At 50.7% G+C, this 27,854-nt stretch overlaps 7 protein-coding genes across 7 annotated transcripts; 5 read left to right on the forward strand and 2 right to left on the reverse strand.

Moving 5' to 3' along the window:
• Nucleotides 1-8: 8 nt before the first annotated feature.
• On the forward strand, nucleotides 9-9,625 carry GCG54_00000194 (uncharacterized protein; the record flags this gene model as incomplete). The annotated part of the gene is made up of 10 exons (XM_045400335.1): nucleotides 9-203; nucleotides 3,751-4,740; nucleotides 4,809-5,561; nucleotides 5,629-6,355; nucleotides 7,918-8,015; nucleotides 8,071-8,133; nucleotides 8,327-8,501; nucleotides 8,558-9,195; nucleotides 9,246-9,377; nucleotides 9,428-9,625. The coding sequence occupies 10 exons, from the start codon at nucleotides 9-11 to the stop codon at nucleotides 9,623-9,625; spliced, it is 3,969 nt and encodes a 1,322-aa protein (XP_045261986.1).
• Nucleotides 9,626-10,978: 1,353 nt separating this feature from the next.
• GCG54_00000195 (uncharacterized protein) lies at nucleotides 10,979-12,187 on the forward strand (the record flags this gene model as incomplete). Its single annotated transcript, XM_045400336.1, has 1 exon — nucleotides 10,979-12,187. The coding sequence occupies one exon, from the start codon at nucleotides 10,979-10,981 to the stop codon at nucleotides 12,185-12,187; it is 1,209 nt and encodes a 402-aa protein (XP_045261987.1).
• A 396-nt stretch (nucleotides 12,188-12,583) lies between these two features.
• On the reverse strand, nucleotides 12,584-15,885 carry GCG54_00000196 (MFS transporter prlL; the record flags this gene model as incomplete). The annotated part of the gene is made up of 7 exons (XM_045400337.1): nucleotides 12,584-13,558; nucleotides 13,581-13,651; nucleotides 14,074-14,537; nucleotides 14,569-15,198; nucleotides 15,258-15,418; nucleotides 15,478-15,594; nucleotides 15,652-15,885. The coding sequence occupies 7 exons, from the start codon at nucleotides 15,883-15,885 to the stop codon at nucleotides 12,584-12,586; spliced, it is 2,652 nt and encodes an 883-aa protein (XP_045261988.1).
• A 732-nt stretch (nucleotides 15,886-16,617) lies between these two features.
• GCG54_00000197 (Dimethyl-sulfide monooxygenase) lies at nucleotides 16,618-18,393 on the forward strand (the record flags this gene model as incomplete). The annotated part of the gene is made up of 6 exons (XM_045400338.1): nucleotides 16,618-16,856; nucleotides 16,914-16,980; nucleotides 17,036-17,209; nucleotides 17,264-17,334; nucleotides 17,398-17,577; nucleotides 17,628-18,393. The coding sequence occupies 6 exons, from the start codon at nucleotides 16,618-16,620 to the stop codon at nucleotides 18,391-18,393; spliced, it is 1,497 nt and encodes a 498-aa protein (XP_045261989.1).
• Nucleotides 18,394-19,172: 779 nt separating this feature from the next.
• Nucleotides 19,173-21,578, forward strand: GCG54_00000198 (uncharacterized protein; the record flags this gene model as incomplete). Its single annotated transcript, XM_045400339.1, has 4 exons — nucleotides 19,173-20,132; nucleotides 20,604-20,827; nucleotides 20,939-21,259; nucleotides 21,323-21,578. 4 exons carry the CDS (start codon nucleotides 19,173-19,175, stop codon nucleotides 21,576-21,578), a joined length of 1,761 nt encoding a protein of 586 aa, XP_045261990.1.
• Nucleotides 21,579-21,737: 159 nt separating this feature from the next.
• On the reverse strand, nucleotides 21,738-23,197 carry GCG54_00000199 (O-methyltransferase af390-400; the record flags this gene model as incomplete). The annotated part of the gene is made up of 5 exons (XM_045400340.1): nucleotides 21,738-22,072; nucleotides 22,131-22,573; nucleotides 22,628-22,751; nucleotides 22,815-22,950; nucleotides 22,997-23,197. The coding sequence occupies 5 exons, from the start codon at nucleotides 23,195-23,197 to the stop codon at nucleotides 21,738-21,740; spliced, it is 1,239 nt and encodes a 412-aa protein (XP_045261991.1).
• Nucleotides 23,198-25,577: 2,380 nt separating this feature from the next.
• On the forward strand, nucleotides 25,578-27,458 carry GCG54_00000200 (putative beta-glucosidase C; the record flags this gene model as incomplete). Its single annotated transcript, XM_045400341.1, has 1 exon — nucleotides 25,578-27,458. The coding sequence occupies one exon, from the start codon at nucleotides 25,578-25,580 to the stop codon at nucleotides 27,456-27,458; it is 1,881 nt and encodes a 626-aa protein (XP_045261992.1).
• Nucleotides 27,459-27,854: the final 396 nt, after the last annotated feature.

Genomic DNA, 27,854 nt, shown 5'->3' on the forward strand with positions numbered 1-27,854 from the left:
TATTCTCAATGTCCTTCTTCAACTGGCAGCCGGAGTCAGAAAAGGGCGAAACGGAGGTATCCCCCAGAATCTGGATCTATGTGGTGATGGCTGCAGGGGTGACAATATTGACAGTTTTGGCATGGCTTTGGTTCATAAAGGGACGGTGTAGCTGGAAGCAGAGGCGGCAGTTTGTGGATGAATACGAACTTTCAGACAGCCAAGTTTGATCATGAACCGAGAGAAGGGCCGCGGGCGTTCAAATACTGCTTTCTTTTGTTTAATATGTTGAGACCACTGGGGGGGAGTTGTTATTCCAGGAATTATATCACCAGTTAGTACCACATTGTAGTATCGATCGACGCCGACGGCAGCAGCATTCATGTGCTTTTAAGTAGTTATATATGGTAACTTTCACATCTGAATTTTGGTTTCTGCGCGATTGAACGGGCGGATGTCGTCAAATTGGTGTTCAACATAGGTTTGGGGTTGAAGACTGATAAACACATGTTGGGACAGGAGTCTACCGCGTTCGGATACGTGTTTGACGGGCCTTTATAATCTAGGAGTCTCTTTCTAGCTACATATCTCCTGATCATGGTACGCAAATGCTGAGATACGGAGGCTTTAATCCTCAGAGGTTGCTTTGTGCCTGGGATCCGCCAAGCCGAATGTGGGTATATGTGCTCATCTAAAGCCAGATATCGACAGCTCGCCTAACCTCCAAACGCCCCAAAAAACACTATTGAACAGATTGAATTCAAAACATAAAAAACCAGACTTTCATGTTGGCCCAAGCCTTAAAAGAAAACTTGCAAACACGTTTCAATTCCGGCGTCGTTGGTATCATGAATCATGAATCATATAAGCGTTTCCCAGCAAAGCAAGTCCTCTGACTGTGTTGTAACTATCCTCGAAGGACGGCCTTGGTACAAAGTCAGAGGAAAGAATTTTAACGTCAGAAGCTGTAGAAGTCTTACAATGTCTATCAGTCTCTCGGAAGCAGGAGACTTGATCGAGTAGTAGTTATGCCGCATTTCGACCCTGTAGTTGACGTCGCCGTAGTTCTGTTTGAGCATTGCGGATAGTCGACGTGGGCTAGACACATATTTGGAGTGTATCTTCTGCACATGGAGGTCTTCGTCGACAGACGACGTCGTGGAGCCTGCGTCGGATCTTGGCATTTGAGGCTGGCGGTGTTCTATTGGGTATGGTGTGGATAGTGTGGATTATTGATTTTGATCTTGTTGACGGTGGCCGTAGCTTACTTATGCTTCAAGGGCAGTAACGGACATAAGACTTGTGTGAAATGTTCATATGAACATGAAGGTGTAATTATTGTGATGCTGTGAGTAGCAGACGTGATCGAGTGTAAGTCTGCGCAAAGGGGAACTAAATATCGCATGACGGAATAGAGGCCATCACTGTTTTCAGGCACCATCACCAGGACGCCTGACTACGGCGTACACGAGGCGGGTTACTCACCGGAGCTATCGCCTGGAACGTCCGACACACTTCTGAGAAAAACCCAGTGATTCGAAGTGTAAAAAGTCGCAATTGGCCGCCCGGCATCATTCCTTGCCACGTCGTACTCATCTTGGTTAGGTAATTGGGCGCGGATGCTTCACAATGCGACGAACAAATGCGGACCACGAGGCAGCCTGCATCGCACAGGTTGCCTTGCGCGACTCACCGCCATGGAAATAGCAGCGCGACAGGCGTCTCGCACTTTGGAACATGGACGCAGCTGTGGCAGACAGCAGACCGGATTCCGAAACCTCGTTGCATGTTTGTGCACAACTGGGAGATTGGAAGATTTGAAATCCTACGATTGGCTCGTCTACCATAAGACACAGGCATTATGGAGGGCATAGCCACCACAGCCTGCTTCTCCGAGTGGATCCATGCAGCATTGTGGAATTGTCTTACGCTGTACATGCAGACGTAGCAGGCTGGTTCGAAGTCCCTTGTAAACATTCGAACATCCTGCGCCTTTATCGGGCATACCGTGGGGCTGAGTAGGGAGAGAAGGAGGCAGCAGGATTCAATCGTCCGGGTCGGGATCGTGCTGGCTAAAGTTCAATCCCTCGCCGCTCAATAGAGCTGCGTTTCTGTCTTACAGCATTGATCTATCTGCTCGGGAACGGAAAAAAGGGGATCAACATAGATGCGTGCGATCGATGACAGCCCCGGTCCAGGACCGAACGGAGCTTGTGGGGGCCGCCGGATGACGACCGAGATTTACGGACCAAATGCAGCCGGCTTTTGGTTATTCCTCCAGTTTCCCCTCTAGTTTCTAAGGGCGCACTAGAAAGCCAAGGCTATAGAAATAATATGATCGAATTTTGAGAACTTGAGAATTGAGCTACGCAAACGCTATGCAAGAAATTGAGCCCCTTAACGCCGCCGGACGAACAGTCTGGTGGAAATCCTAGTACATCAAGCTGGGCTGCCCGTATGAACACTGATCGATATCCTCCTGCACCATGTAAGCATGAAATCAAAAAGTCTTTTGCTAAATAGCGTACCTGAGAAAGCTTCCCTCTCGCGAAGATTGAGAACATGTTGTGTCTCATTTCAACACGATATGCCTTCTGTCCAAACCGTCTGTTCAAGACCCTTGACAGCTTCGCTGGGTCGACTGACTGGCTTGCTATCGTCTGAGTCGGTGCCAACACGGCATAACTTCTGCTTTTTTGAGAGCCAGAGCTAGAGCTATGGACACATGTTAGTTGGAAACAAACAGCCGTTTCGTCTCAGCAACTCACTTCATGATGGTAAAAGAGTTATATAATCAAATTGATAGGGAAAAGGTGTTGATGTCGAGCAGAGGCAGTTTCCAGCGAGCTTTCGTGGGAGCCATCCCAGAGTTATCCCCCAGGGCGTCCGACTTCGCCCCCCGCACCCCAGGCCAACAGATCAGGCTGAGGGTGGGCACAGCTGAACACGCATCCCTTGTGCGACATGTTCATTGGATATTGGGGCTGACCGTGCAACCGAGTGCTACACACCACATTCCAGAAGGAACACAGATTTTCTGAGCTAGGCATCCCGCAAACAGGCCAATCGTGTCCATGAACTATCCGCTTATGCGTGCTCCATAGCCTGATTCTGGGCTCGAAGATGGCGGCTTCCGCACAGTAAACCCAGCCCCCATTCCTCTGCATGTGACGCTCCAGCCTGCATGGCGCTGTTCGAGGGAGGAACACTTCCCGAGCTTGAAGACGCCAGCCCATGCACACTTGTACATGTACCCATATCCAAGGTTGATCGCCAGTGTAAGTAGCCGACAGGTTAGGGGCTTGTCCTCCCCTCCTCCCTCATTTCGGCTAGAAGAACTTCTGATCAGGTCCTCCGGGGACCACACTATCGGATCTTAGAAATTCTGGGATTGTTGCAGTCAGAGCCTCGCGACGCGGCGTACATGGAAGTGGATGATTCTTCTGCGAGCATTGTGTTCATAAGAGAGTGTAATCCGATGTTGTACGCATTTTGCTTCGACCCAGCCAACAGCTGTTGCCAAACAATCCAACGTCAAAATGCATCTTGACGGCTCTGTAAGAGTTCCACCCCAAATAGAATGTCCTTGGTACTCATGACCTCTAGACTGAGAAGCACGTTCAATGGGGCTCTCCCGAGGTACGTCGTTCTGCGTGGTGCAATCTGTGGGGAGACCGTTGCTCGACCCATCCCCTCCACGTGAGGTTCTTGGCCTCTTGCTCATATTAATCTCAGGCAATTGCCAATACAAGCCGTTCATCCGAAACCGAGGGTTCAACGGGAGACGAGTCTGCATTGCCCCCTGTTCACTTGACACAGCCGGATGGTACTGTGGTCGAGATTAACGATACTGACAAGGACCAACCCCATCCTGTCAGGGCATTGGAGCGCGTTCCATCTTGGAAGGATAATGAAGACTTGTCTTCGGCCATATCGCAGAATGTTCCAACAACAACACCATCAGACGGCCAAACGGAAGTTAACGACCATGGTGATACCGCACAGCTCAGACAGGGGACAACTAAATCCTATCCAAACGCCACACCGTCATTAGAAAATGACTTTTCGAACGTTGGGGGTGCACCCGGTCTTGGTGACCAGACACCTGTTGCCTCATACCCACTCGACCTGTCAGATTCAGGAAGTGAAGATGGCGATGGCCTTTGGGAGTCCATTGATGAGCAACTGATTTCGCCACCGCCAGACGATAAGGAGTACCTTCCCCTGGACCAGCTTCGAAGAATCATGGTGAAGCGCCGGGTTCGAAAGGCGTTGAAGAAACACCTGAAGCTGGATCGAGATACTCGATACAGATACGCCTGTGAGGTATGCGACACTACCAACTACGGAACCGCGCAAAGAACAACACGACACAAGATCTTTGCTGTATTGGTCCGGATTGAACACCTTGAAGCTCTGCCCAGCATCATCGAGGAGGAGATCCATGACGTTCACTTGCCGTTCACTTTACAAAAGGGCTCTCAGTGGCATCTGACGTATGCGGGCGTCGATAAAGTCCCCGTAAAGTTCAGAGCCAGTTTAGAATGGAGCAAGCCAAAGCTCAACGCGTTCATCAAAGAGCAGTGGCTCTTCATGGCCCCATTCTTCGATATGCGGGCGACTAAACCTCATTTCTATCCTCTCGAGTCCAAGGTAGTCCTTCCATTTGTTAGTAATGCATCTGATACAGACACCGCTTTTGGAGGATTTGGCGACGTTTTCCGGAGGCAGATTCATGCTGCACATCACAATTGCACGCAGGTGAGGCCCGCACATGTTTGGGTGCATTCAGGGTGGCTGTTCCTAACAGACATCGATAGCACACACAGCCTTTCTTCGCCATCAAAAAGCTCCACAACAAGAACAAGACAGAATTTGAAGACGAACAATATGCGTTAAAGAAGTTCAATCAGGAAGACCACCCGCATTTAACGAAGCTCCTTGCCACTTACCATCATCACGAGCATTATTACTTCGTCTTTCCATGGGCTGATGGGAACCTAAGGGAGTTTTGGCAACGCTATGAAATGCCCAAACGTGACCATAATCTAATCGTTTGGTTGGCGGAGCAGTCAGCAGGCATAGCTTCTGGCCTGAAGCTAATTCAACATCCGCCCCCGAATCTCAACTTGACAGTTCAAGATTCCAGGGACTATGGTAGACACGGGGATCTGAAGCCTGAGAACATTCTCTGGTTTCGTGATCCTGGTGCAGATGAAAGTTTGATTGGAAGCGGCCTACTCAAGATTGCCGATTTCGGCCTGACACGATATCACCGACATAACTCAAGATACCAGAAGCTCCAAAGCGGCGGAGGATTCACATGTTCATTGACATACAAGGCCCCTGAAGTCGACGTAGTTGATTCTGTTTCAGAGGCTTACGATATTTGGACCTTAGGCTGTCTCCTTCTTGAGTTCATCACCTGGTACCTCAGGGGCTGGGAGGGTGTTGACGAGTTTTCTCTGAGCCGGGCGAACGAAAGTCACGACCCAGACCACGAAATTCCGCTTGACACCTTTTTCAATGTTGCGTCAAAGAATGGCGTCAAAGGAGCTGGGCTCAAGCGTGCTGTAACGGAGGTGAGTACGCTGCATCAATCATGGATCGATGCTAGACCAGAATCTTCATACTAATAGTGCCTTGCAGCTGATAGATGACTTGCACGAAGATCCCAACTGTTCCAAGTTTCTCCACGACCTACTTACATACACACTCCATCACCTCCTGCGGAGCGATCACAAGAAGAGAGCCAAATGTGTTGATGTGGTGAAAATGCTGGAGAAGATGGCAAAAGACTGCAGAAATGACAAGTCATATGCTGTTGATGGACGCATGAAGCCGCCAAACAAGTCTGACACTATGGATACAACGAGAACCGACAAGACCGTATCGGAATACGGCCGCGACACCGCTGAAAATGATGCACTGGCAACACCGCACGCATCTAGACCAGGCACACCAACAAGAGAGATCGACCTGTATGATTTCGTGAGATACGACGAGATTCCAGAGCGGGCTCTAGACGATGATGCCATGGAAACCGACACGGATAAAATTGATACAGCAGAGGAGCCTTCTGAGAATGAAGAAGGGACACCAAAGCAACTTCTCAACGTCGCTTCTGAGGACGTCGGTCCCGATGAGATGGAAATTTCAACGCCAACTGCCCGCAACACGAGCTTTCTGCAAGACGACTCATTTTCCAGCTCCGGCACCGAAGGCTATACAGTATCGCAGCCGAATGAAAGTGGATTTGGAGAGAATCCGAAGAGAAAGAGCTGTGACATTGGAGAGGGGCTTTCTACTCAAGAGATGAAGCGCCCAAAGCTCGCTGAGGGGGAGTCTACTCTTGTTGGCTCGATTGCAGAATCGAGTGAGCGTCCTGTGGCCCAACCTGTCGAGGCATAAAGTTTCAACCACGAGGAATGCGTCTCCTAAGGCAGTAGTATGGCATCTTTATACTTGCAAATGAGAGCTGTGTTGGCACGACGAGGGATGATGTACATATCGAGTCGATAGACTTGTTAATATTTCAATTTTTGGCCTTGTTTGCAATCTCTCTAGCTTCCCATCCTTCAACGATATGTAGGTAAAGCGGCCGGTGGCCTTATCGTGGTGGGTGATAGTGAACTTGGACTCTATCGTGAATTTCCTGAATCTCGGTCTGGCCCGTGGCTGTCAGCATAGCTCCATACAGCCGTGATTGGCTATACACGGCCTTACCTGTCCAAGCTTGCGAGGGCCGTCTACTACAAATTGGCCACCCTTGGTCTTTCACTTACGTGAGCACATGACTGTGAGAGCGATATCAAACTTGGGGCATGGCATACAGTGAGGGAGTACCGGTGTGCTCCTAGACGCTTGTCGAGCTCCTTCTTGACTGGGCCGGAGTTCGAATAGCACCAAGGTATGTAGGATCGGAAGACAACAGGCTGCGAGGGAGGCATGATATCGACGACGGGCTCCTGGTCGCCGGATACCCAATCAGTTCGGTAGGGGATGGAATTGTATTTGCTGAAACGAGGCAGAAATCCGGTTGAAGAGCCTCGAGGAGAAGCCCAAGGACATCTGAATGTGCAGAAGGTCGAGCAGCTTGATGGATAAGAGTTTTAGATGGGATTACCCGCATGTCCCTCGTCAGAGGCCAAGGCAGATTTGCGGGCGTTTCTCACGTGCGCCTTCTTTTTGCTTGAAGAGAAGCCCTCAACATCAGGCTGCCTAAGTATCTCCAGGCAGCGAGTGCAACAGCTGTGACCCCGCTGTAATCTCAGCATCGCGTGGAAACACTGATCTCATGATTGTGCAGACCTACAGTGCAATATGGTACCTATGCAATCCGCCCTTAGCCATTGACGCTGCGGATGACCCCGCATCTGACATAAAATGCTCAGCCTGCGACGGAGTATGCCTGCATGTTGTCGGTGTTGCGGCGTGCATAAAAAGTGCGTGTGTATCCATGCCTTTGCATGATGCATGCAGCACGCTTCATGGGTCTGTGAAGCAGGCTGAGCAGCTATCGCACGATTGAGAGGTATGATAGGTAGTCACAGCAGACTAGGTCCAATGATCAAGAGACACGGGTCGAACGATGCGACCTGCCGCCCTCCCGCATGGCCGATCGGACAGTGATTGCCGTGGTTTATTCGAGAAGAAGGTAAGCTTGCGGTTCCGGTACACAACCCCGCCCACAGGTAACATCGTTGAAGATGGCACCGGCAGTCCGGGCGAATTTCGAAAGTGAGCGAGCTGACAAGAATTCTCGTAACGTGCGTCCAGCGAGGCAGACCACTGTCGCCAAAGAATTGAGTGTCTCCAAGCCGCCAATATAAGTCTTCAAGCGATTGTCAAAGAGGTCCAGAGACGAAGAGTATCGGCAGGGCGAAAGATTATCTTCGGTTTGTCTCAGAAAACCAAACATGGAGTGGCCATCAAAAGAATCGGGGTTCAGCGCCCACGACTTCGAGTTATTCGAGTACGAAGAACGGCCGACGACAGTTATCACGATCCGGCTTGACGATTTAGCGGAACTACAGGTAGGGAGAAATGCGGCCCACGAAGAAATTTGGATCTAACCCTAAAACCCTGAAGGATGCCTTTTTGGAGGACGAATTAACAACGGCTGAAGATTGGGAGACATGGCTACAGCGGGCCGTACGTATTTCACCAAAAGCAAGGTCTTTTCCAGGGTGCTCATATTACCAATAGAAATCCGATATCACGGATGATGATGCAACAACGTTGAACCTGATGTAAGCGTATCATACGATCCGTTAAGGTGAAGAAGGGATTGGAGGACTGTTGTCACTAACGCAGAACATGAAGAATATTCCGTCGTACTTCGAAGACAGTATTAGATTGTCCTTCGGAGATCCAACAATTACCAGTCTCTGAATCGACGTTTCAAAATGTCACCAAAACATTTCGCGTTCATCGGACCCTTGGCCGGATGATCAATCGCCGAGACTCAGAGTTCCTCCACTTACTAGAGGTCGATGAGAATATTGAGCCACAGAGACTAAGTAAGTTTGGTAGATACCCATCTTCGTCCTTGAGCCAAGCCTGACTGTGATCGTAGTTTACAACTTCAGAACAAGCGCCATCGTTCCTGGAGACATTGCCGTATCTGTGACTCATGATCCCTGTCGTCGGTCAACGACCGCTATCCTGTTTGGTCTTGGGGAAGCTCAAGAAAGGCTCTTTCTGCACAGGATGAAAGAATCTCTAGAAGACTTCTGTCATCCCCTGGCACTGGTCGGAGCAGTATGCGAGCTTGAGCGAGACAGGTGGATCAAAAATGAGGTTCGTCCTATTGAGTCGACGTATATGGAGAAGAACGACCAATGGAGCATGGCTAGTAGTGACAACCTTGCGTCTGCACCAGAAGGGGAAACCATGGAGGATGCTTTGGGGTTGCGGTTCAAGTCTACCATTCTACTCACAAGCCTGACCGCTGCAAGACGGCAGCTTAGTCGGATCGGAGATTACTTACAAGATATGCGCAAAGATGCCAAAATGGCGTCCTTTGTGGGAGGCTGTGATCATTACCATGACAAGGAAACCAAAGCTCTCAATACTGGCATAGATTTGGGCAAGCAGCAAGCTCACACCGCTGCTCGGCTACATCACCGTCTCAATCAGATCTCTGATGAATTTGATATGAAGATTGACAGCTGCAAGGCATCAATGGAAGACATGATGGCTACTACCCAAGTCGTAAGATAACCTACACTACGTAGCGCAATCCAAGCTGACAAGACGTCCAGGTCATGAGCCGAATCGCGAGGCATGACACCTTGACAAACACAGCGATCTCTGTGGCCACGCGAAGGGACAACTCTCAAATGATGTCCATCGCCTTTGTGACTATGGTATTCTTGCCACTCACGAGCATTGCAGTAAGCTGTTCCTTTTACAATGTTTGCGAGAGACATACTGACCAAGGCAGACCATCTTCTCCATGAACGTATTCAATTGGGATGCCAAAGACGGTGAGAATCTCATCAATGTGCACTTTTGGCTTTATCTAGCTGTAGCTGGAGCGTCAACAGTCCTAACCGTTGGTCTATGGATGATTTATTCAGGAGTGACCAAAGGGCTTTTCTGCGTCCGTCAGAGGAGGAAAGATGAGGAAATGGGGTCTTGAGTGAGACGTGAACATGGTCAACTCCATATGGATGTAGTCAAGGCAGTTGCCTAATCACTTTGAAATAATATAGATCTTATGTTCACCGTGCCTTTATCCGAGAAATTCGTTTTATCTTGCTACCCATCCATGCAAAATTGCCACTGAGTCGCGCCGGGGTCGAATCATGTCAACCGAGCCTGTCACATCAATAAAAGGTTTGCCGTAGGAAATCCGCAGTCGCAAAGGTTCTCAACTTTGGTCCAAGCCTCTGAGTACGTCTAGTAATATCTACCAATCATAGATGCACGCTGCCAAATATGTGCTGCTTCAGGGCATCTACCCAAAACTGGCATTCCTTAAGCAGGGCTAATGCCCCATTGAGCCTGGAAACCACGCTTCCGAGGCACATGCTCCTCAACAGCAAAAAGCACAGCGCGACGAAGCAGAACAACCGGAAAGATTTCACACACAAGGGAGCTTCATCCAAAGACAAAATTATCATGATGTGTTGTCAAGGCAATTGAAGTTGTAAATCATGTCTCAAGACTATTGATGAAAGTCAAAGACAATGTCTTGCTGCCGGTGCGGCCCCACTCTGGGGTTAAGAGGCTCTCGCCCGATTTCGACCCCTTGCTTCCAGCATAGCCAGGATGGCCAACCCAGACGCCACTTATGTGGAAATTTTCGTATGACAGATGGAGTCTACTTTTTAAAATTTGAATCAAAATGGGAATAACTATCGTGGGACAGCCTTCGCGTGGCTAGAGCTGGGAAACGTTACAAGGGGATGGCTGTTGCACAGAAACCAAAGCCACGACCAAGATTGACAACCTTGAATGGCTGATTATCTACCCCAGGGACATCTTGAGAAAGTTGTATCTAAAGCCGGTGGCGTTGCTTTGGAGACTTCGTCTTTAGGCCATAGGTCGAGGAAGCGAAGTTCTGTAAGGGATGATAAGGCTAAATTTTACTTTCCCGTGTTTCTGCCCGAAGCTGGTGGAGGTCTTACATGTCGGTTCAATGATTGCTTGCACAGCTGATAATGATCTTCGCGATCATGCAGAGCTGAACTGACTGCCGAACGTCAAATTTCCGTGCTGACGGGCTGGGCCTGGGCCAGGTACGGATCGTTCGAGGTGTTTTGGTCTGACACAAGTCCTCAAAGGTCGCCTTCGCACTTGCCATCACATAAACTTACTCGATACACATTTGTTAAACATAAAAGGTGGCTGTTGTCGAAGGTTTTGCATTTGTCTTTTCTCAACTCTCACAAAGCATCAACCTACCTGATCTCTTCAGATCCTCATCCACTCTTTCCCGTCACCTTTCGAGGTACAGTCACTCTTTAATCATATCGTCACTCGTTTCAACATGCGTTCAATCTTCGCTATTGCCTGTCTGGCTCCAGCCATCTTGGCCCAGTCCAACGTTCTGCCTGGACATGGAACAACTTCTGCAGGGTGGAACACCACCATCATTCCTGGTCCTACCGGGGTCATCTCTTCAAGTATTCCCATTCATACCGGTACCGAGATTACCGTCACAACTACGGGTGCCAACTCAACCGGCATCTGGGTGACTGTTCCTCCCTCCACTATCACGGCTACATACACGGCCACTTACACTCATACTATCACCTCTTGCCCACCTGGAGTCAAGCCATGCCACAGCGGCGCTGTCACGACGTTCCTCACAACCATCACCACAACCTACTGCCCCGAGACTCCTGTTCCCACTCCTTGCCCTGGCGGCAAATGCCATCCTCCTCCTCCCTCACCTCCCCCTTCCCCTCCTTGCACCGGCAAGCACTGCGACAACCCGTTCGTCTGCTACGGAGACCACTGTGCCTACGACAAGCCATGCGACGGCGGAGACTGCAGCCGCTGCCTCCTCTGTGCCGACGGAAAGTGTCAGCCTAACCAGTGCAGCGGCAACGACTGTGGCAAGATCATCATCTGCAAGGGGGACTCCTGCCGGTACCGCAAGTGCCAAGGCGATAACTGCAACAAGGACAAGATTGTCTGCCACGGCGATAAGTGCAAGTCCGAGAAGTGCCACGGTGATGAGTGCAACAAGAAGTACGTTTGCAAGGACGGCAACTGCAAGCACGAGTCCTGCCCTCCCAAAGACAACAACAAGCACTACGACTGTCACGGAGATGAGTGCAAGCCCGTCGAAGAGTGCAAGGGCGACCAGTGCCCCAAGCCTCAGCCACCCGTCAAGCCTTCTCAGCAGCCTTCCGGTACCCCGCCCGCGCAGCCACCGGCGAGCCCTCCTGTTCAGCCCCCGGCCCATCCATCCAAGTCCGGGGATGTCCCGCCTCAGGGTCCGGAGCAAACTCCCGTCAGCCCTCCGGAGCATACTCCTGTGAAGCCGCCTCAGGAGACATCGCCTCAGCCTCCCCAGCCCTCTGGCAGCCATCCTGAGCAGCCCACTCACACGCCTGGGTCTCCTACAAAGCCGTCCGAGTCTCAGCATCCCACCCACTCTGTCGTCGTTGCTGGGTCCAGCAAGTCGGTTTCCGGGATTGCCTTCGTGGGTCTCGCTCTTGGTGTTGCAGGAGGTCTCATCTTCCTCTAAGTGTACGACTGTATTTGTGTAATGTGGCATGTAGGGAAGGCTTTTGTTTCTGTGTTTCTCTTCTTACTGGTCGCAAAGGGCCGAACTTTATCAGTGCCTTCGCGGCCAGCTTGTATATCACAAACTTTTGTACGTAGGAAAGGAGGACCCTGTAATCGTAGTGGAACATAATAGTCGAGGACATGGCATGGATATGTCAACGAAGATAATAGAATCTTCATCTTCTCGAAAAGCAGCATAACCAACCTGAAATGTGAAAAGAAGGACAACGTTCCTTCTCATGATATTCCATGTGGCATCCAATGTCCATCTATCAATCTTGTTCCAGGTCCCAATCCCAAGTCTAATGACGTCTTGAACATCGGTCATTACCCGTGGCTGATCCACAACTCCCGATCAGTGAAGGAGAGCAGCCTTTGCAATATCCACCTCCTCCGCGGTACCGCAGATCAACCCAGCTCTCCCATCGCAATCAACGGAGACCTTATCCAGGAGAGGCTTTCCGTCTGACGGGTCGATCGCCTTTCCACCAGCGACCTCAATGATTAGGGCGATCGGGTAGAGCTCATACAAGAACCGCAACTTCGGCAACGTTCCCGGAGTCACAGGCATAACATACACGCCGTGTCCTTTGACAAGCGCATGCACGATATCCGGTACAAGACCACCGCAGTATCTCAGTGTATACTTCTTCTGGATAAACCGTGTGATGAGAGCACCGTATCTCTCATCATCGGCCGCATGGCGCAAGTTCGCCGGCGCAAAGTAGCGAGTCTTGAAAGGACCATCTGCCAGCTTGACAACTGTGCGAATAATCTCGCAGTCCTCCACTCCATTCTGACCAAAGCCGATCTCGAAGCACGCGGCCTCGGCACCCGGGATGCGGAGCGCAACGATGGCCGTGGTCCGGGGCCCGATGACACCCATTACAGCAGCAATCTGCTTCTCCCGTGGCGACTGTCCGACGGCAGTGCGACCATCCCAGATTCCGACGATCGTTCCAACAGTCCAGTTCGGTGCGATAATAGAGCTACCATCCAGAGGATCGAAAGCGACGGTGTATACTTCCGAAGACGCCGGGGTGCTGTCCGTATTGTCGTTGGTCGACGTCCTGGCTGGCTTCTCCACCGGATCCTCTTCGCTGCTTGCAGTGTGTATCGTCGGGCATTTGGAAATGGCTTCGCGCATGACATTCTCGGAAGCGACATCGACGTTCAGCTGGTCGTCGCCGAAAGCATTCGCGGTCCCTGCCAATGAGACATGTTGCGAGGCATGGAGCGTCTTGGCAATGTCTGAAACAGCTCCCAGAATCGCCGGAATTACTTCGTCGCGAAGAGACTTGCGTGCTTCCTGAGAAATAACGCTTTGGAGCTGTTGTACGAGTGCTGCTGACGGAGCCATCATGAGAGGTGCAGTGTGTGAAGTAAAGATTAACGGAAATTGTTGAGTCAGGGCGGGCCTGAGCTATTTTAGCATGAGAAAGGTGGTTGAGAGATTTTCGATGTTTGCGGATTGGATAGCAAATGCCCCATAAAACTGTCTGACAGTGCCTTCGATCCACCAGTCAGAGGCCTGTAATCTTCTCTTTTGGAACTCTATCTAACGTTTATCCCACGTGGAGGTCGATCTCACCAGCAGGGGGTGCTTAGCAGTGTGTGAGCAACAGCTGTTTTTGTCGACTTCCGATCACTCAAATTTGTACAGGAGGGCTATCAATCATATAATGAGGTTGTCAATGTCTATTTAAGCCAACTATGAACAGACCTTGACTACCTTGACTGATGATCTTACCTTAAGGTCTACCCCTCCATGTGGGGGTCGTGGCTGGACGAGCAATGGCCCCAATTCGACTCATGCCTGCGAGCTTTCTTCGCTTTCATCTCTACCGTTGCGCTTGATGCCGTCATAAAATCGCCTTTCCTCAAAGACACGAATATCATCATCGAAGTTGACCTTGCCAAGCTTCCTAGCCTTCAAGATCTTTCTTCTCACCCGCATCACATCATACTCAGTGTTTCGGGTCAACCACCAGGTCCACAGGTTACCCACAAAAGACGCGATTGTCGTCGCGGCCGCGATCGCAAAGCTTGTTTTGTACCCGTTGTATGCAAACCTGGATTGGAACAGCTGCGGGCCGATAACACCACCAAGCTGCGCAATGCCGGATTGCAAACCCAAAGTGAACGCGGTACCAGTTGACCCGGACAGTGTCGCTGATCTCCATGCCCAGAAAGGAATGAAGTATGACTGATAGAAGAGCGTGCCTAGGATGCAGCTTATGTAAATTCCGTAACGGTTGGTAATTGTGAAGAAGAGGACGAAGCAGACAACCATGCCTGACATGATGATCCTTAACTTTCCGTTAGCTTCAACATTCTTACAGTGATTGGAGGGATGCGAACATGATAAGTGCGGGCCGGACAATGTAGGCCTTCGACATGAACCAGGCTGAGAGAATGAGACCTAGAATGGCAGCTGCAGCTGGCGGAATGTTAAGTAACTGGTTCTTCGGCAAACCCACGAACCCCAGGTTGGTGACAATCGTCGGCAAATACCACGTGAGCGCATATCCGCCAATGTTGATCAATGTTTGTGACAACATGAAAGACCAGATGAGTGGAGTCTTAAGCACTGCAAAAATCTCCTTTTTGGAGAAGTCGGGATCGTTGGTAAGCGGCGCGTTCTCTGGTAGTCGAGCCTCAATGAACTCTTGCTCGCGCTTGGTAAACCAGCGGTCGCTTCGGGGAGACTTTGGGTAGTCAGGCAAGTACCAGAACACGGCGCCTGAGAACACAATCGTTGCCAGCCCTTCAAGTAGATATACCCATCTCCAGGCGCTGAGGCCGCCGATTCCGTTCATATAGCTAATGCCATAGCAGAGCAGAGACCCGATGATGCCTGCAAGGTTGGAGGTCGCGAAGAACCAAGTCACGGGCTTGCCGATTTCATCGGTGCGATACCAACTGGACAGTTGTGCCATCACTCCCGGAAACATGCCCGCCTCGAACATTCTGTCTCACCAAATTAGTCTATGTTAAGCAAATTGAACTCAAATAGGATCGATCCGTACCCTAGTAAGAAACGCATTGCATAAAGCTGATGTCGATTCTGTGCCGCGGCATGGCATGCGGTAATAATTCCCCACGTGAGGAAAATACGAGATTGCCATAGGTGCGGACTCATGCGCTTGAGAAGAAGGTTGCTAGGTGCTTCAAACACTATGTATGCAATCTTGAGAGAGTTAGTCTTATGCATAAGGTACATTTTGGGTGTTCAGGTGATATACTCACTCCATAGATAGACCCAACCCAGTTATACTGGTCGGAAGTCATACTAAGCTCCTTCATGATGTTCCGAGACTCGCCGACCTGAAGAACACGAACATTTGCCGCATTACTTTGGTCAATCTTCATGACTCTCAGTTAGTCGCGTGTCCATACTTCTTCAAACCACAGCCGACCTACCTGTTTGATCATATACATGAAGCCAATGATAATCAAGAACCTTTTGTCAATCTTGTTCAAGACGCTCCGCTCTTCGTCGGCTGAGAATGTTGACAAAAATGCCGCCCTAGCTTCAGGATCATCTCGAAGATTATCGACATTCGCTCGAGCGACGGTGGCATTGGCCTGCTTCCGAGTCGCTGCTGCCGCGTCATGGTCGACTCGGACTTCGCCAGGCTGAATCGTCGAGCTCATCGTGCGGTACTGATCAGTTGTGCAGCGGCCCCCAAAGTCTCGGTGAATATCTGTGGACAAGTCATCTTTATCTTTAACGGGAAATTCTCCATTGGATACCCGATGCCGGGCAGAAGTTCGTCACTTGCGGCGTGTCACCGACGTGCCGCATCCTTATCAGCGGGGATTCCGGGGTAGGATGGATGATGTGCTTGATGTTCATATGGCGATATAAGCTGTGCATACTTATATGAAGGTGTAAAGTGTCATTGGTGAGGCGCTGATATTGCACCTGATTCGTTGAGAGACGCCGAGAGTGGATGGCGAAATCCCGGCCCACCATGCCACCATCCGGCCAACCTCGCACGCTGTCGCAATAACTCCGACGTTGAGCATGACCCGGCTAAAACCCGTTCTCTCCCTATCAAAATAGCGGTTGTTTCTCTGTCATATTCAACGTCGAGGGAATCTATGCCGCCAAGGCAGGTTGCCCGTGTCCGATACAGGACCCGACTTCCAGGGCGCCGGGGGAAAGTATGGGACTTATGCGTGATACGTCGGAAGGATTCTTTCACGCAAGACTCAGAAACAATGACGCAAACCAACAGGATCATTATAATACACTAATCCTGCCGGGGTATTGGTAGAGCTAGACTGAGTATAGACTTTGAACGCATCTTGCAGTGGTCGTGTCCATTCTGCGCTCTACACACCTAGACTGTCCATCTATTCCCCGACTTAACTTTATTCACGATGACTTCATCCGAGGCCCAAGACGAAAGCAATGGCACGAAACCCAAGAAGCAAATTTTGCTCAATGCCTTCGACATGTTCACGGTGGGCCATTTGTCATTTGGGCAGTGGCGAAACCCCAAGGACCGGGCCAAGGACAAGCGCCGGGATCTCACTTACTGGACCGACCTAGCTAAGCTCTTGGATAAGGGGGGCTTCGTAGGCCTTTTCCTCGCAGACACATTTGGGCCCTACGATACGTAAGCTTTTTGACTTACGCAGTCTTTGATGATCACCGTCCTAAATCAGTCTTGCAGATACAAGGGAAGTGCCGAGCCATCTGTGAGGACTGGTGCTCAGTGGCCGATGGCCGATCCTGTCATCGTGAGTGAGCCTATGGATACCCTGTTAGTAAGCTAGAGCTGATACCTTGGTAAAGCCAGTTTCAGCAATGGCAGCGGTGACGAAGAATCTGGGCTTCGCGATTACCACGTCTACCTCGTATGAGCAGGCTTATGTTGTTGCTAAGCGGTTTGCAACACTCGATCATCTGACTAAGGGCCGTTTTGGTTGGAACATTGTGACTAGCTGGAAAGAATCTGCATCCAAAGCTGTGAGCGGTCTCAGTTGCAGGTCGCCAAACATGTCAAGCTGACAAGTAGCACAGGTCGGACTGCCCCTTGTAGAGCACGACACTCGATATGAAAATGCGGATGAATACCTCCGTGTCCTATACAAGTGAGTTGCTGAGCACCTATGAGCAGATTCCAAGTCGCGATCTCTTTCTGACATTGCACACAGACTATGGGAAGGTTCATGGTCAGACACAGCTTTGAAGGAAGACGCGGAGAATGGCATCTACTCCGACTACTCTCAGATCAGACCTATTCACCACCACGGCAAATTTCACGTCGATGCACCATTCCTGACAGACCCATCCCCTCAACGCACACCAGTTCTGTTCCAAGCCGGAACATCGCCGTAAGTAATTGGTTTTTCTGTTTTGGGAATACCTAGCTCACGCTCAGAAGCGCTGGAATCAAGTTTGGGTCGACCCACGCCGAAGGCATCTTCGTCGCCGGCCTATCACCGCACGTTGTGGCACCTCGAGTCAAGGCTATCCGTGAAGGGGCCATCGCTGCTGGTCGCGATCCATACTCTGTTAAAGTCTTCGCCATGATCACCCCAATCATCGGGAAAGATGAAGAAGACGCCAAGAGCAAGTACGAAGAAGCCCTGAAGTACGTCTTGATCGAGGGAGGTCTTGCTCAATTCTCAGCTACGACTGGCATCGATGTTTCAAAGTTCGACCTTGACCATGAGCTCACGGAGAAGGATGTCGCAAACCATTTGCAGAGAATCCACTCTTCTTTGTACAATCTGCGCTACCGCGGCGACGATGTTCCCAAGCTGACACCTCGCAACTTGGGCACCGTCACGGCAATCGGTGGAAATGGGGCTATGCCGGTTGGAACAGCTGCCCAAGTTGCGGACGTCTTTCAGGAGTGGGTTGACATTGCCGATGTCGATGGCTTCAATATCGGATATGTCGTCACTCCCGGTAGCTTTGAGGATGCCGTTGAATATCTTGTCCCTGAGCTGAGAAGTAGAGGCCTCCTGCCGGAAGCAATTCCAGCGGATGCCCCTGCGCCTACCTTCCGCGAGCAGATCTATGGTCTCGGGCAGAAGGGGTTGAGATCTGATCATCCTGGGTTCAAGTACAAGTATGACACCTATGAGGAGACAATTGCCAAGGAAGAGGAGACAAAAGCAGATGCAGGAGATGAAAGGCCATAAGGCTTGAAACAGCTGGCTATAGAGCAGTCAGGCATCCTCATGGACAAAGGAACATATAGTGCTCGAAGAAAATTCAAGATTCCATTTAAAATGAGCCTGCCTGCCTCTGTCTGCGACTGAGATCACCGCAGCGACAAGATGAAGTTCTGATCCGACAAAAGTCAGAGTCAGCTCCCGGGTGCCCAGTTATGAGTGACCTGCCTGCAGCAAGGCCCCGGGATACGGACTTGCAGTATAGCCTAAAGACAGTACAGCGTCCAACGGCGAGCTCCATGCCAAATCGACTTCCCATGTAGATGCCACCGCCAACCGCCCTACGTCCCCGCAGCATCTCGCGGTCGCCAAGATCTGCCCCGCGCCGCAGCGGAGCCGATCAGGGGCAATCTTGGCACGGGATGTAATTTTCCACAACTCAGACCGACTATTTGGTCGAAATTCATCCAGAGAATGCAGGATGGTCCAATTTTGTCCGTCCAGGACACATTCAATCGGTGTGAAATGGCTGCATTCTCAGGGTTGTTCGGAATAACCGCCATCAAGGAGCATTACCGAACCAGCTTGTTAAATGATGACCAAAATCAAGTAAATATCGATAGATTCTATTCAAAAAGTCGTGTCAGTTTCTTTGAGAGACAGACCAGCTTCAGTCGGGACAATACATATTGCCAAAAATGAGGTTTGTGAATGCCGCGATTGTAGTTGGCGCTGTGGCAGCAAGCCGGGGTGCGGGCGCGCCAGCCTGCAATCATCCTCCGTATTCTGCGTGGATGACTGACTCAATGATCCGACGTGGAGTCGAGCCAAGTTTTCACTACGACCAGGCGACTCTGTATACTTCTTTTGAGGCTATCTACGAGCATACGAAGAACCAGACGATCTACGACTACTACCGAGCCCAAGTCGACTCGGTGATCTTTCCCAACGGCACCATCGACGGTTTCAACTACTCGCGCTACAGTCTCGATCCCTATCGCTTTGGTAACAACGCACTTTACTGGTATGAGAAGACAGGGGAAGACAAATATCGCATTGCTGCAGATGGAATCAAGAGAACCCTTGACAAACATCCGCGGACACCTACGGGCGGCCTTTGGCATCGCGAGGTCGTGTATCCAAATCAGATGTGGCTCGACGGCATCTACATGGCTGATACCTTCTATGCGAAGTACGTGTCGTTGTTCCAACCAGACAATCAAACGGCCTGGGACGACATCGTTCTTCAGTTCGACAACATCGACGCGCGCACCCGGCGAGATGACAACCTGCTCGTCCATGGCTACGACGAGAGCAAGCAAGCTGTGTGGGCCGATCCCGAAACCGGCGCTGCGCCGCTGGTGTGGGGCCGTGCCGATGGATGGTATTTCATGGCTTTACTCGAGGTCGTCGACTTGCTCCCTGAACAGCATCCCGGCCGGGAAAGGCTTCTAGGATATTTCAAAGGATTGGCACAGGGCCTCAAAGGCGCTCAAGATGAATCGGGTGGTTGGTGGAACGTCATGGAAAAGCGCTACGAGGATGTCGAGGGCAACTACATCGAGAGCAGCGCCAGCGTTATGTTCACCTTCGGTTGGCTCAAAGGACTTAACCTGGGATATCTTTCTGAAACGGAGTATTCGGATGTCACGGAGAAAGCCTGGAACGGCATGGTGGATATGTTCGTCACCCGCAACGACAATGGCACGATTAACTGGGAAGGCACAGTCATGGTAGGGAGTCTGGGAAGTAATGCCACCTTTGAGGTAAGAACACTCTTTTCACCCGCATTTGGAACAGAGAGATTGATATTTTACCAGTACTACTCGAGCATTGGCCTTCGCCAGAACGACCTTCGAGGCGCTGGAGTCTTTATGATCGCTGCTCTTGAATGGGAAAAGAGATTTGCTTGAGATTCTTTGTCAGATGGCAATCGGGGAATCTTGACTATGAGGTTTATGGTCTGTGCCATTAGGATAAACACAGGATATTCTATTCCTATTTCAATCATCAAAGCTACTTGTGATCAATGCGTTACCATTGACTGGGCATCTTTGGTGAATCTCACATCCCTTCCGACGCGGTGTTTGACACCAAATTCACTTGTAGCTTCGATTCACTGATCAAGCGACCTGCCACCCACACTTCTGAGAGAAAGTTACTACTTAAATGACACATCGTCATCTTCATTCGTTTACTAATTCTCCACATGCACAAGAGCCTCAATTGACAATCAGAACACACAACACAAATCCCCAACAAAGATCTATCAGCCTCCCTATTCCATCATCATGACTCAGCCCAACGCCAAGGAGATCTCAGCCTACCGCGACGGCATGTCATATCCGGTGAGGCAGAAGGACTTTTGGAACGCTTTAGCGAGGTGCGCGAAAGCCTGCGGGGAGTTCAATAATCTTCCGAATAACGCAACCACCGAGGAAAAGTCAGCAGCCTGGCGCAAGTGAGTATTCCCAAATTATCATGTCGTTATCGTCATACGTTTCAGGAAAAGCAATTCCTATGCAATGTAGCATCTTATGGACTAATACTGACCATTCTTCGACTACCTTAGGATCGTTGCCCCTACCTCAAGTGCCGACACGCCAGTCAGCTCTGCGAACGATTTCCCCACGCCGTCCGTCAAGGGACCGATCAGAATTGACTACGGCCTGCGTGTTCATATTGCTGCGAACACCTTCATCAACCATAACTGCACCATTCTTGATACCCCTGTTGCCGACGTTCGCATCGGTAAACATTGTTCCCTCGGACCTCACGTTAGTATCTACAGCGTCGGTCACAACCTCAACTCGGACACCCATCCCAGAGTCAGCTTCGGCAAGCCCGTCACCATCGAGGATGGCTGCTGGATTGGAGGGAACGTAACTATTCTGTGAGTTGATGCCCCTGCCACGACTGCTAGCAGTGATTCGGATTTAAAGCTAACTCATCACAGAGGTGGCGTCAAGATCGGGGCTGGTTCGACGATTGCTGCTGGCAGCGTTGTACGGAGTGACATTCCTCCTAGATCCATTGCTGCTGGAGTACCTGCCCGTGTTATTCGCCAAATCCGTCCAGGCGAGGAACACGACGCTTTCCCAGTGGCTTCGCTCCATGTCGCTCTACAGATCCCCAGCAACCATGGCGGTGTTGAACACATGAATGAGGCGACTAGAGTGCGCCTGGACAAATTTCTTGGCGAGGAAGACTAAACCTTTCAGGAGAAGTTTTCCGGGACGCTTCCCTTTCGGCGCACATCTCTGGGGAGCGACAAGCGTAGGGGGCATATCAAGGGGCGCAACAGAATAAATTGATCGGGCAGGTAGAGATATTGCAAGCTCACTAGTAACTAGACACCTCCAACAATCACATTAAAGCTTTGCCGCTCCTTCCATAAGCACGACCTCAAGAATTCCCTGTACTGATGACGGCGAACCCCATATCTTAACAATCTTCAACCCAATTGACTCGATCAGCTCGCGCCATTCTCTCTCCGTTCGCTCCTTGGCAGAACCGAAGGCCATCATGGTGATGTCGTAACTAGCAGCATGAGGATGCACAGGCCTACTGTCATCCAGCACATGGTCGTGAATCAGCATCTTGCTGTACCCAGGCTTCATGGCAATCTTTTGGTTCTCGAGAATTTTGAGAACGATCTTGTCAGGCCAATCGTGGAGAATGTGGTGCATGTAATACGCCCGCGCGTCTACCACGAATTTAGTGACCTGAAGCTGCATTCAAAAGGGACAATTGTGCAAACTTACGCTTGATCGGTTGAGGTTTGAAGAAGTCATATGCAAGCTTATTGATCCCCTTAACCTGGCATGCGTCCTCATCTGCAATGACGGACGGGAGGTCTTGCAAATATAGTCTCGACGCTGTCTCTGGATATTTCTCCAAGAACGGCTTGAGATCTTGGCCAATGCTACCTCCCACATCGACGAGAAGCGGCAGGCTTGGGTCGGAATCCAAAAGGGTGTGGCAAGGGTAGACAGAAGTCCATCTGGCTTGGCTCGACGTAGAAAGCTTCTGGACAACGTTGAACCCCTTCCCCTCCTCGGGGTACTTCTCAAGGTAACCAAAAAGACCACCTTCCCAGTTGAATGCGGAGTCGAACATTGTGTCGCGACTGCGTGTTGGATTGACAAAATTTGTCTTTTTGAGAAACATTGGCATGTGGTGCAGCATTGGCACCGTGAATTTGTGACTAAGAAATATTAGTGTGACTTGACTGAGCTATGAGGTGATTGGGAAGAAGTACTGAAAGTGTAGCATGTGCTTGTAATTATTGTCCGCTAGTTGCGCGAAAAAGGGAGTAGGTTCGAACTTTCCAAGGTCGGTAATTTTGATGAGGCGATTGGCAGCCAGAAGACGAAGCAGACGGCCTGGAATTGTCAGCCTGCATGTACTGCAAAAGAATATAGCAGAGACGCCGTAAAGATACTGACGAAGTAGTGCGGGGTCGCATGGAGTTGCGACCCATTGAGCGAGCTCTGTCTCTGTCGCCGGTCTATTGCCATTCTCATTCCATTTTTCGAAGAGTTGCAGGCTTTCAAATGTTTCCAATGCGGCTAGAACGGACGGCTACGCAGGCTAGTCAGCAGCAAGAATGCCATGTAACCCGCCTCACCCTTTGGAGGAAACTTGCTTCACTGAGATAAAGTCTCATGTATGTGTCCCACGGCGATTCGACGTCAATCATGAGTTCATACATCCTGAGCACGATTCTCATGCGGTCGTCTTCGCTCATATCGGCAAGTGATGCTTTCAGGTCATCAGCTGAGCGCAAGAAAGCCTCAGCAGCCCTATTTCCACTCGTTTGCGATGCCATCTTGACAGACTTTGGTGTTCGAAAAGCTCTTCTTGATCAGGTGCCTATTGCAACAAATATTAGACGTCGATATCGTAGCCAAGTTTTGAGAAGTTCGTGAGTGCTGTGGCACGATTGCTTTGGTCGTCGTTGCAATTCAGTGTGATACCTTAGGGCTTGTGCAGGGCCTTGTACGACTGCTTCTATCTCTCCCTTCCTCAAATACTTCTTATTTGAGCAGCAAAGTCATCCGTCGGAGGAACTGTGCAGCCGTGCCCTGGAATCGTCTGATAGATAGACTTCCGTGGGCTTTGACTTTTGCGTTGCAGGACGTGTTAAAATGCGAGAATACATTGTTACGCTACTTGTGATTGGCCGGGATCTCAAGGTGGTGTACGTTAAGCTATCGCGAAACTTGGAGTCAGTGAGAAACGGAGGTCTCAGAAACTCTGGCAAGCATGCCATGTGAAATGAACGCTTCTGTGTAAAATGAACTGAGCTTATGGAATAGTCAGCGTGCATCATATGCTTCCTTGTGTAAATATTCTAAGCCAGCTGCCTCGGGAAAATTGGGTTCACCGGGGAGATAACCGTGATGAAATCTGCCAGCAGGCCCACACGCTCCGATTTCCGGTCCGGACCCGTCGGAACGGTGCCCGGGTATTGGCCAAAACTCCGGCCGTTAGCTGCTCTCCGCCTTGACCAAAGCCACGATGAGAATCCTCAACACGAATCAAGGTCTCAATTTTATCGAAGCCTGTTGGTCCCCAGATCCCCCATTACACATCCACTGACATAACCCCTCGCATTCTACTGTTGAGTACCTTGGTTGAACTCAATCGCGGGATCCTCAATCTGCCCTATCACCAAGTTCAACGTTGAACATATGTTTAGAAGACTCTGCATCAGCTGGTCCGCTTACGCCGGTGTTCTGGAATGAAGACGTGGGCAGCTATGACGTCGACCGGAGAAAATGCGACTGTGTTGACCATTCGGCCAAGCTTCTGCGTAAATGTTAGCGACGGCCACTCACAGGAATCGACTATTTGAAAGGGCGGAATGGCAAAACTTCGGCGGCTTGGGTTAGATTCTCTACTCTCCATCTCCTCGCGTTCGACAAGTTACGAGCAGGCCTCCAGCGTGGGGCCGGTCCCCCACCGGGACTGTCGAAAGGGAACCTGATTGTAAGCAATTACAATGTCATGAATTGAAATGGTGAGCATAATAGCCAAGCGTTGAGCGGAAAAGTTGGAGATGCCAAGCATTTAACATGTGCCGAACGTGGAGCCGTCGATGTAGGAATGACAGGTGACCACCAACCCGGTTTACCAAAGGGCAACTGATCCCCGCTTCCCCGCAACATCCACTGTCACAACACCACAAGTCTCGTGCTTTTGTTCGTCCCGAGAGTCCAGACACCGTGAGCTGAGGTGATGAGTAGCATTCCACCCACGGACTAGACATGAGTCTCGGTGACCGTGAGCTTCGGATTGCGGGGGAGGATACCAGGTAACCTGCTTGAGGACCCGCCATTCTCGAGGTAGGGCCGATTCAAAGCCCCAGCTCAGTAATTCCAAGCACTTTTCAGGCTGTCACCCCAGCATAGCATCATCGGCGAGGTCGATTTATGGTCAAGTCTGTGCCCTAATGTGGAGCAATCGAAGGCTCTGGGGTCCCCGCATGTGTTCCGTTCTGCTGGTGACCCGAACATATGCCGACAGCTCCGGTCGGCAGACGATATCCCTGTGCGAAGAGTGTGTTTGCCTCACTGTCACCTCATTCCATTTGGAGAAACTTCAATTGCGGTCATAGGCTGTACCATAAAGCACGAATGTCAGGAACATGGTCGGTTTTGAAAGTCGTGCAACGAGGGTTGGCATTAGTGATGAAGTCAACTACAACTTTCACGGTATTACGAAGAACGATCCGTCCGGTGGTTCTCATTAGCCGAAGCTAGACATCCAGTGGTGTTTTATTGCTCATGGAGGAAGCTATTGCCGCTGCCGGCTCGGGATTCTGCCATTGTTGCGCTGGCCTACCCCCCGACTCCCGAACTGCCCCTCCATTGTGATGGGGCATCACCACATCGTACATGTATTGAACCCCTCCTCAGCCATTCCAGCGTCATCACTCTAGTTATTTGGACCGACGCAAGGCCGTAAGATATGTTGCCAAGAGCAGCCTTTCCTAATTCTTTCGTGATTCCCACCGCACTGGTCTTGCAGCCCAAAGACTCAAGGACTCCAAGTTTGCCAGCCAATGGTATAGGTTGCAGCCATGGAGGCAGTCTTTGGCATAAATACCTTCTTCTCTTCGGGGGGTTCATCAGGATGGCTGCTCACCTCGATATCTCAGTCTCCATTGAACCTCATTCATACGCCTGTGAGAGGCCAAGAACAACATGAAGTCCGACTTGACGACACTTGCCTTGGCACTGCTGCCACTGGGCGTTAACAGCAACCCCACAGCACAATACCCTTGGCTCACTCATCGTGACGACTCTCTTCCTATTTACAAGAACTCTTCTCATTGCGTCGAGGCTCGAGTGGAAGATCTAGTCCAGCGTATGACCTTAGAAGAAAAGGCCGGCCAGCTTTTCCAGACTCAGCTCTACCAAGGCCCCAATGGCACCCTTGACGAGGGCGACGAGGCCGCACGCCGCAACAGCACCGATAACATGATCGGTGACAAGCACATGACTCACTTCAATCTCGTCGGAGATATCACCGACGCCAAGCAGGTTGCCGAGTTCGTCAACCTCGTTCAGCAGCGTGCCTTGGACACCCGCTTGGGTATCCCTGTCACGCTGTCGACAGACCCAAGGCACCACTTCACTGAGAACATCGGAACCGGCTTCCAAGCTGGTGTCTTCTCTCAATGGCCTGAGACCCTTGGACTCGCTGCTCTGCGAGACGCTGATCTGGTGAAGAAGTTCGCCGAGATCGCGCGAGAGGAGTACATCGCCGTTGGCATCAGGTCAGCGTTGCATCCTCAGGTTGACTTGGCCACTGAGCCACGATGGGCGCGTCTTGGAAACACCTGGGGTGAGAACGCAACTTTGACCAGTGAGCTCATCGTTGCCTACATCAAGGGCTTCCAAGGGGAGACTTTGGGATCTCACTCTGTTACGACAGTGACGAAGCACTTCCCTGGGGGTGGGCCGATGGAGAATGGCGAAGACTCTCACTTCACCTACGGCAAGAACCAGACTTATCCCGGCAATAACCTTGAGTATCATCTCATCCCATTCAAAGCTGCGATCGCCGCAGGTGCAAGACAGATGATGCCGTACTATTCCCGTCCGATTGGAACTCAATACGACCCCGTCGGCTTCTCTTTCAACAAACAGATTGTCACAGACCTGCTGAGGCAACAACTTGGCTTCGATGGGATTGTGGTCACTGACTGGGGACTCATCACCGACACTGTGATCCGTGGCCAAGATATGCCAGCTCGTGCCTGGGGTGTCGAGAACACAACCGAACTCGAGCGTGCAGCTCGTATTCTCGACGCCGGCTGTGATCAATTTGGCGGCGAGCAGCGCCCTGAACTCATCATCCAGTTGGTAAATGAGGGTATCGTCGCCGAGGAACGTCTTGACGTCTCCGTTCGTCGTCTGCTTCGCGAGAAGTTCATCCTCGGCCTCTTCGACAACCCTTTTGTGGACCCCGAGGCTGCTTCGAGGGTAGTAGGCAATGACTACTTTGCTCGCCTTGGCAATGAAGCTCAGCGCAAGGCCTACACACTTCTCACCAACAAGAACGACATCTTGCCGCTCAAGACCATCAGCACAGAGACTAGATTCTACATCGAAGGTTTCAACGCCACATTCATCGAGGCTCGCAACCTGACCGTTGTTGACACGCCTGAAGAGGCCGACTATGCGCTGATCCGCGTCAACGCCCCCTACGAGCCTCGCAGCGGAGGATTTGAAGCCAACTACCACGCCGGCTCCCTTGAGTTCAACGCCACAGAGAAAGCACGACAGGCTGCCATCTACTCAGCGGTCCCCACCATTGTGGATGTCATCCTGGATCGGCCAGCGGCTATCCCTGAAGTTGTTGATGCTGCTTCGGCAGTACTTGGAAGCTTCGGTAGTGGAACCGAAGCATTTCTGGACGTCGTTTTCGGTATTAGCTCTCCGGAAGGAAAGCTGCCTTTTGACCTTCCGCGGTCTATGGAGGCTGTTGAGGAGGCATTCGAAGACGTTCCCTATGATACGAAAGACCCTGTTTTCAGGTTTGGCCATGGGTTGAGATATGCTGATAAGTGTGCCGCGTAAATACGATCACTCATTCGGACACTTGCATGGGGGGAATAATGACAAGTGGCGGGTTGCAAGGGACGATCGCAGAAGACATTCTAAGATCTCAGAGGTTATTGGAAGGAGTAACATGTGATTAACTACAGCTTCATGTACATAGCTTGTCATTGGATTTAGACGACTTTATGAAATGGCGTGTGAAATGGCGTGATACTTATCCCTATTCTGACCTTCGAGGACATGCGTTATGTTTTACTTCGTATTGATCCTAGACATAAAGTAGTTTTCATAAATCCCAACGTATGCAATGTCATTGCATCTTCGCATTTGAATTCATCAATTGAGGGGCTTTGCCAGGGCCTGCGCTGGATGATACTTCTATGAGGGATAACGCATGCCAAGCTTGATGTAACT

This window comes from Colletotrichum gloeosporioides (genome assembly GCF_011800055.1).
Source record: "Colletotrichum gloeosporioides strain Lc1 chromosome Unknown consensus_59, whole genome shotgun sequence".
NCBI classification, from domain to species: Eukaryota; Fungi; Ascomycota; class Sordariomycetes; order Glomerellales; family Glomerellaceae; genus Colletotrichum; species Colletotrichum gloeosporioides.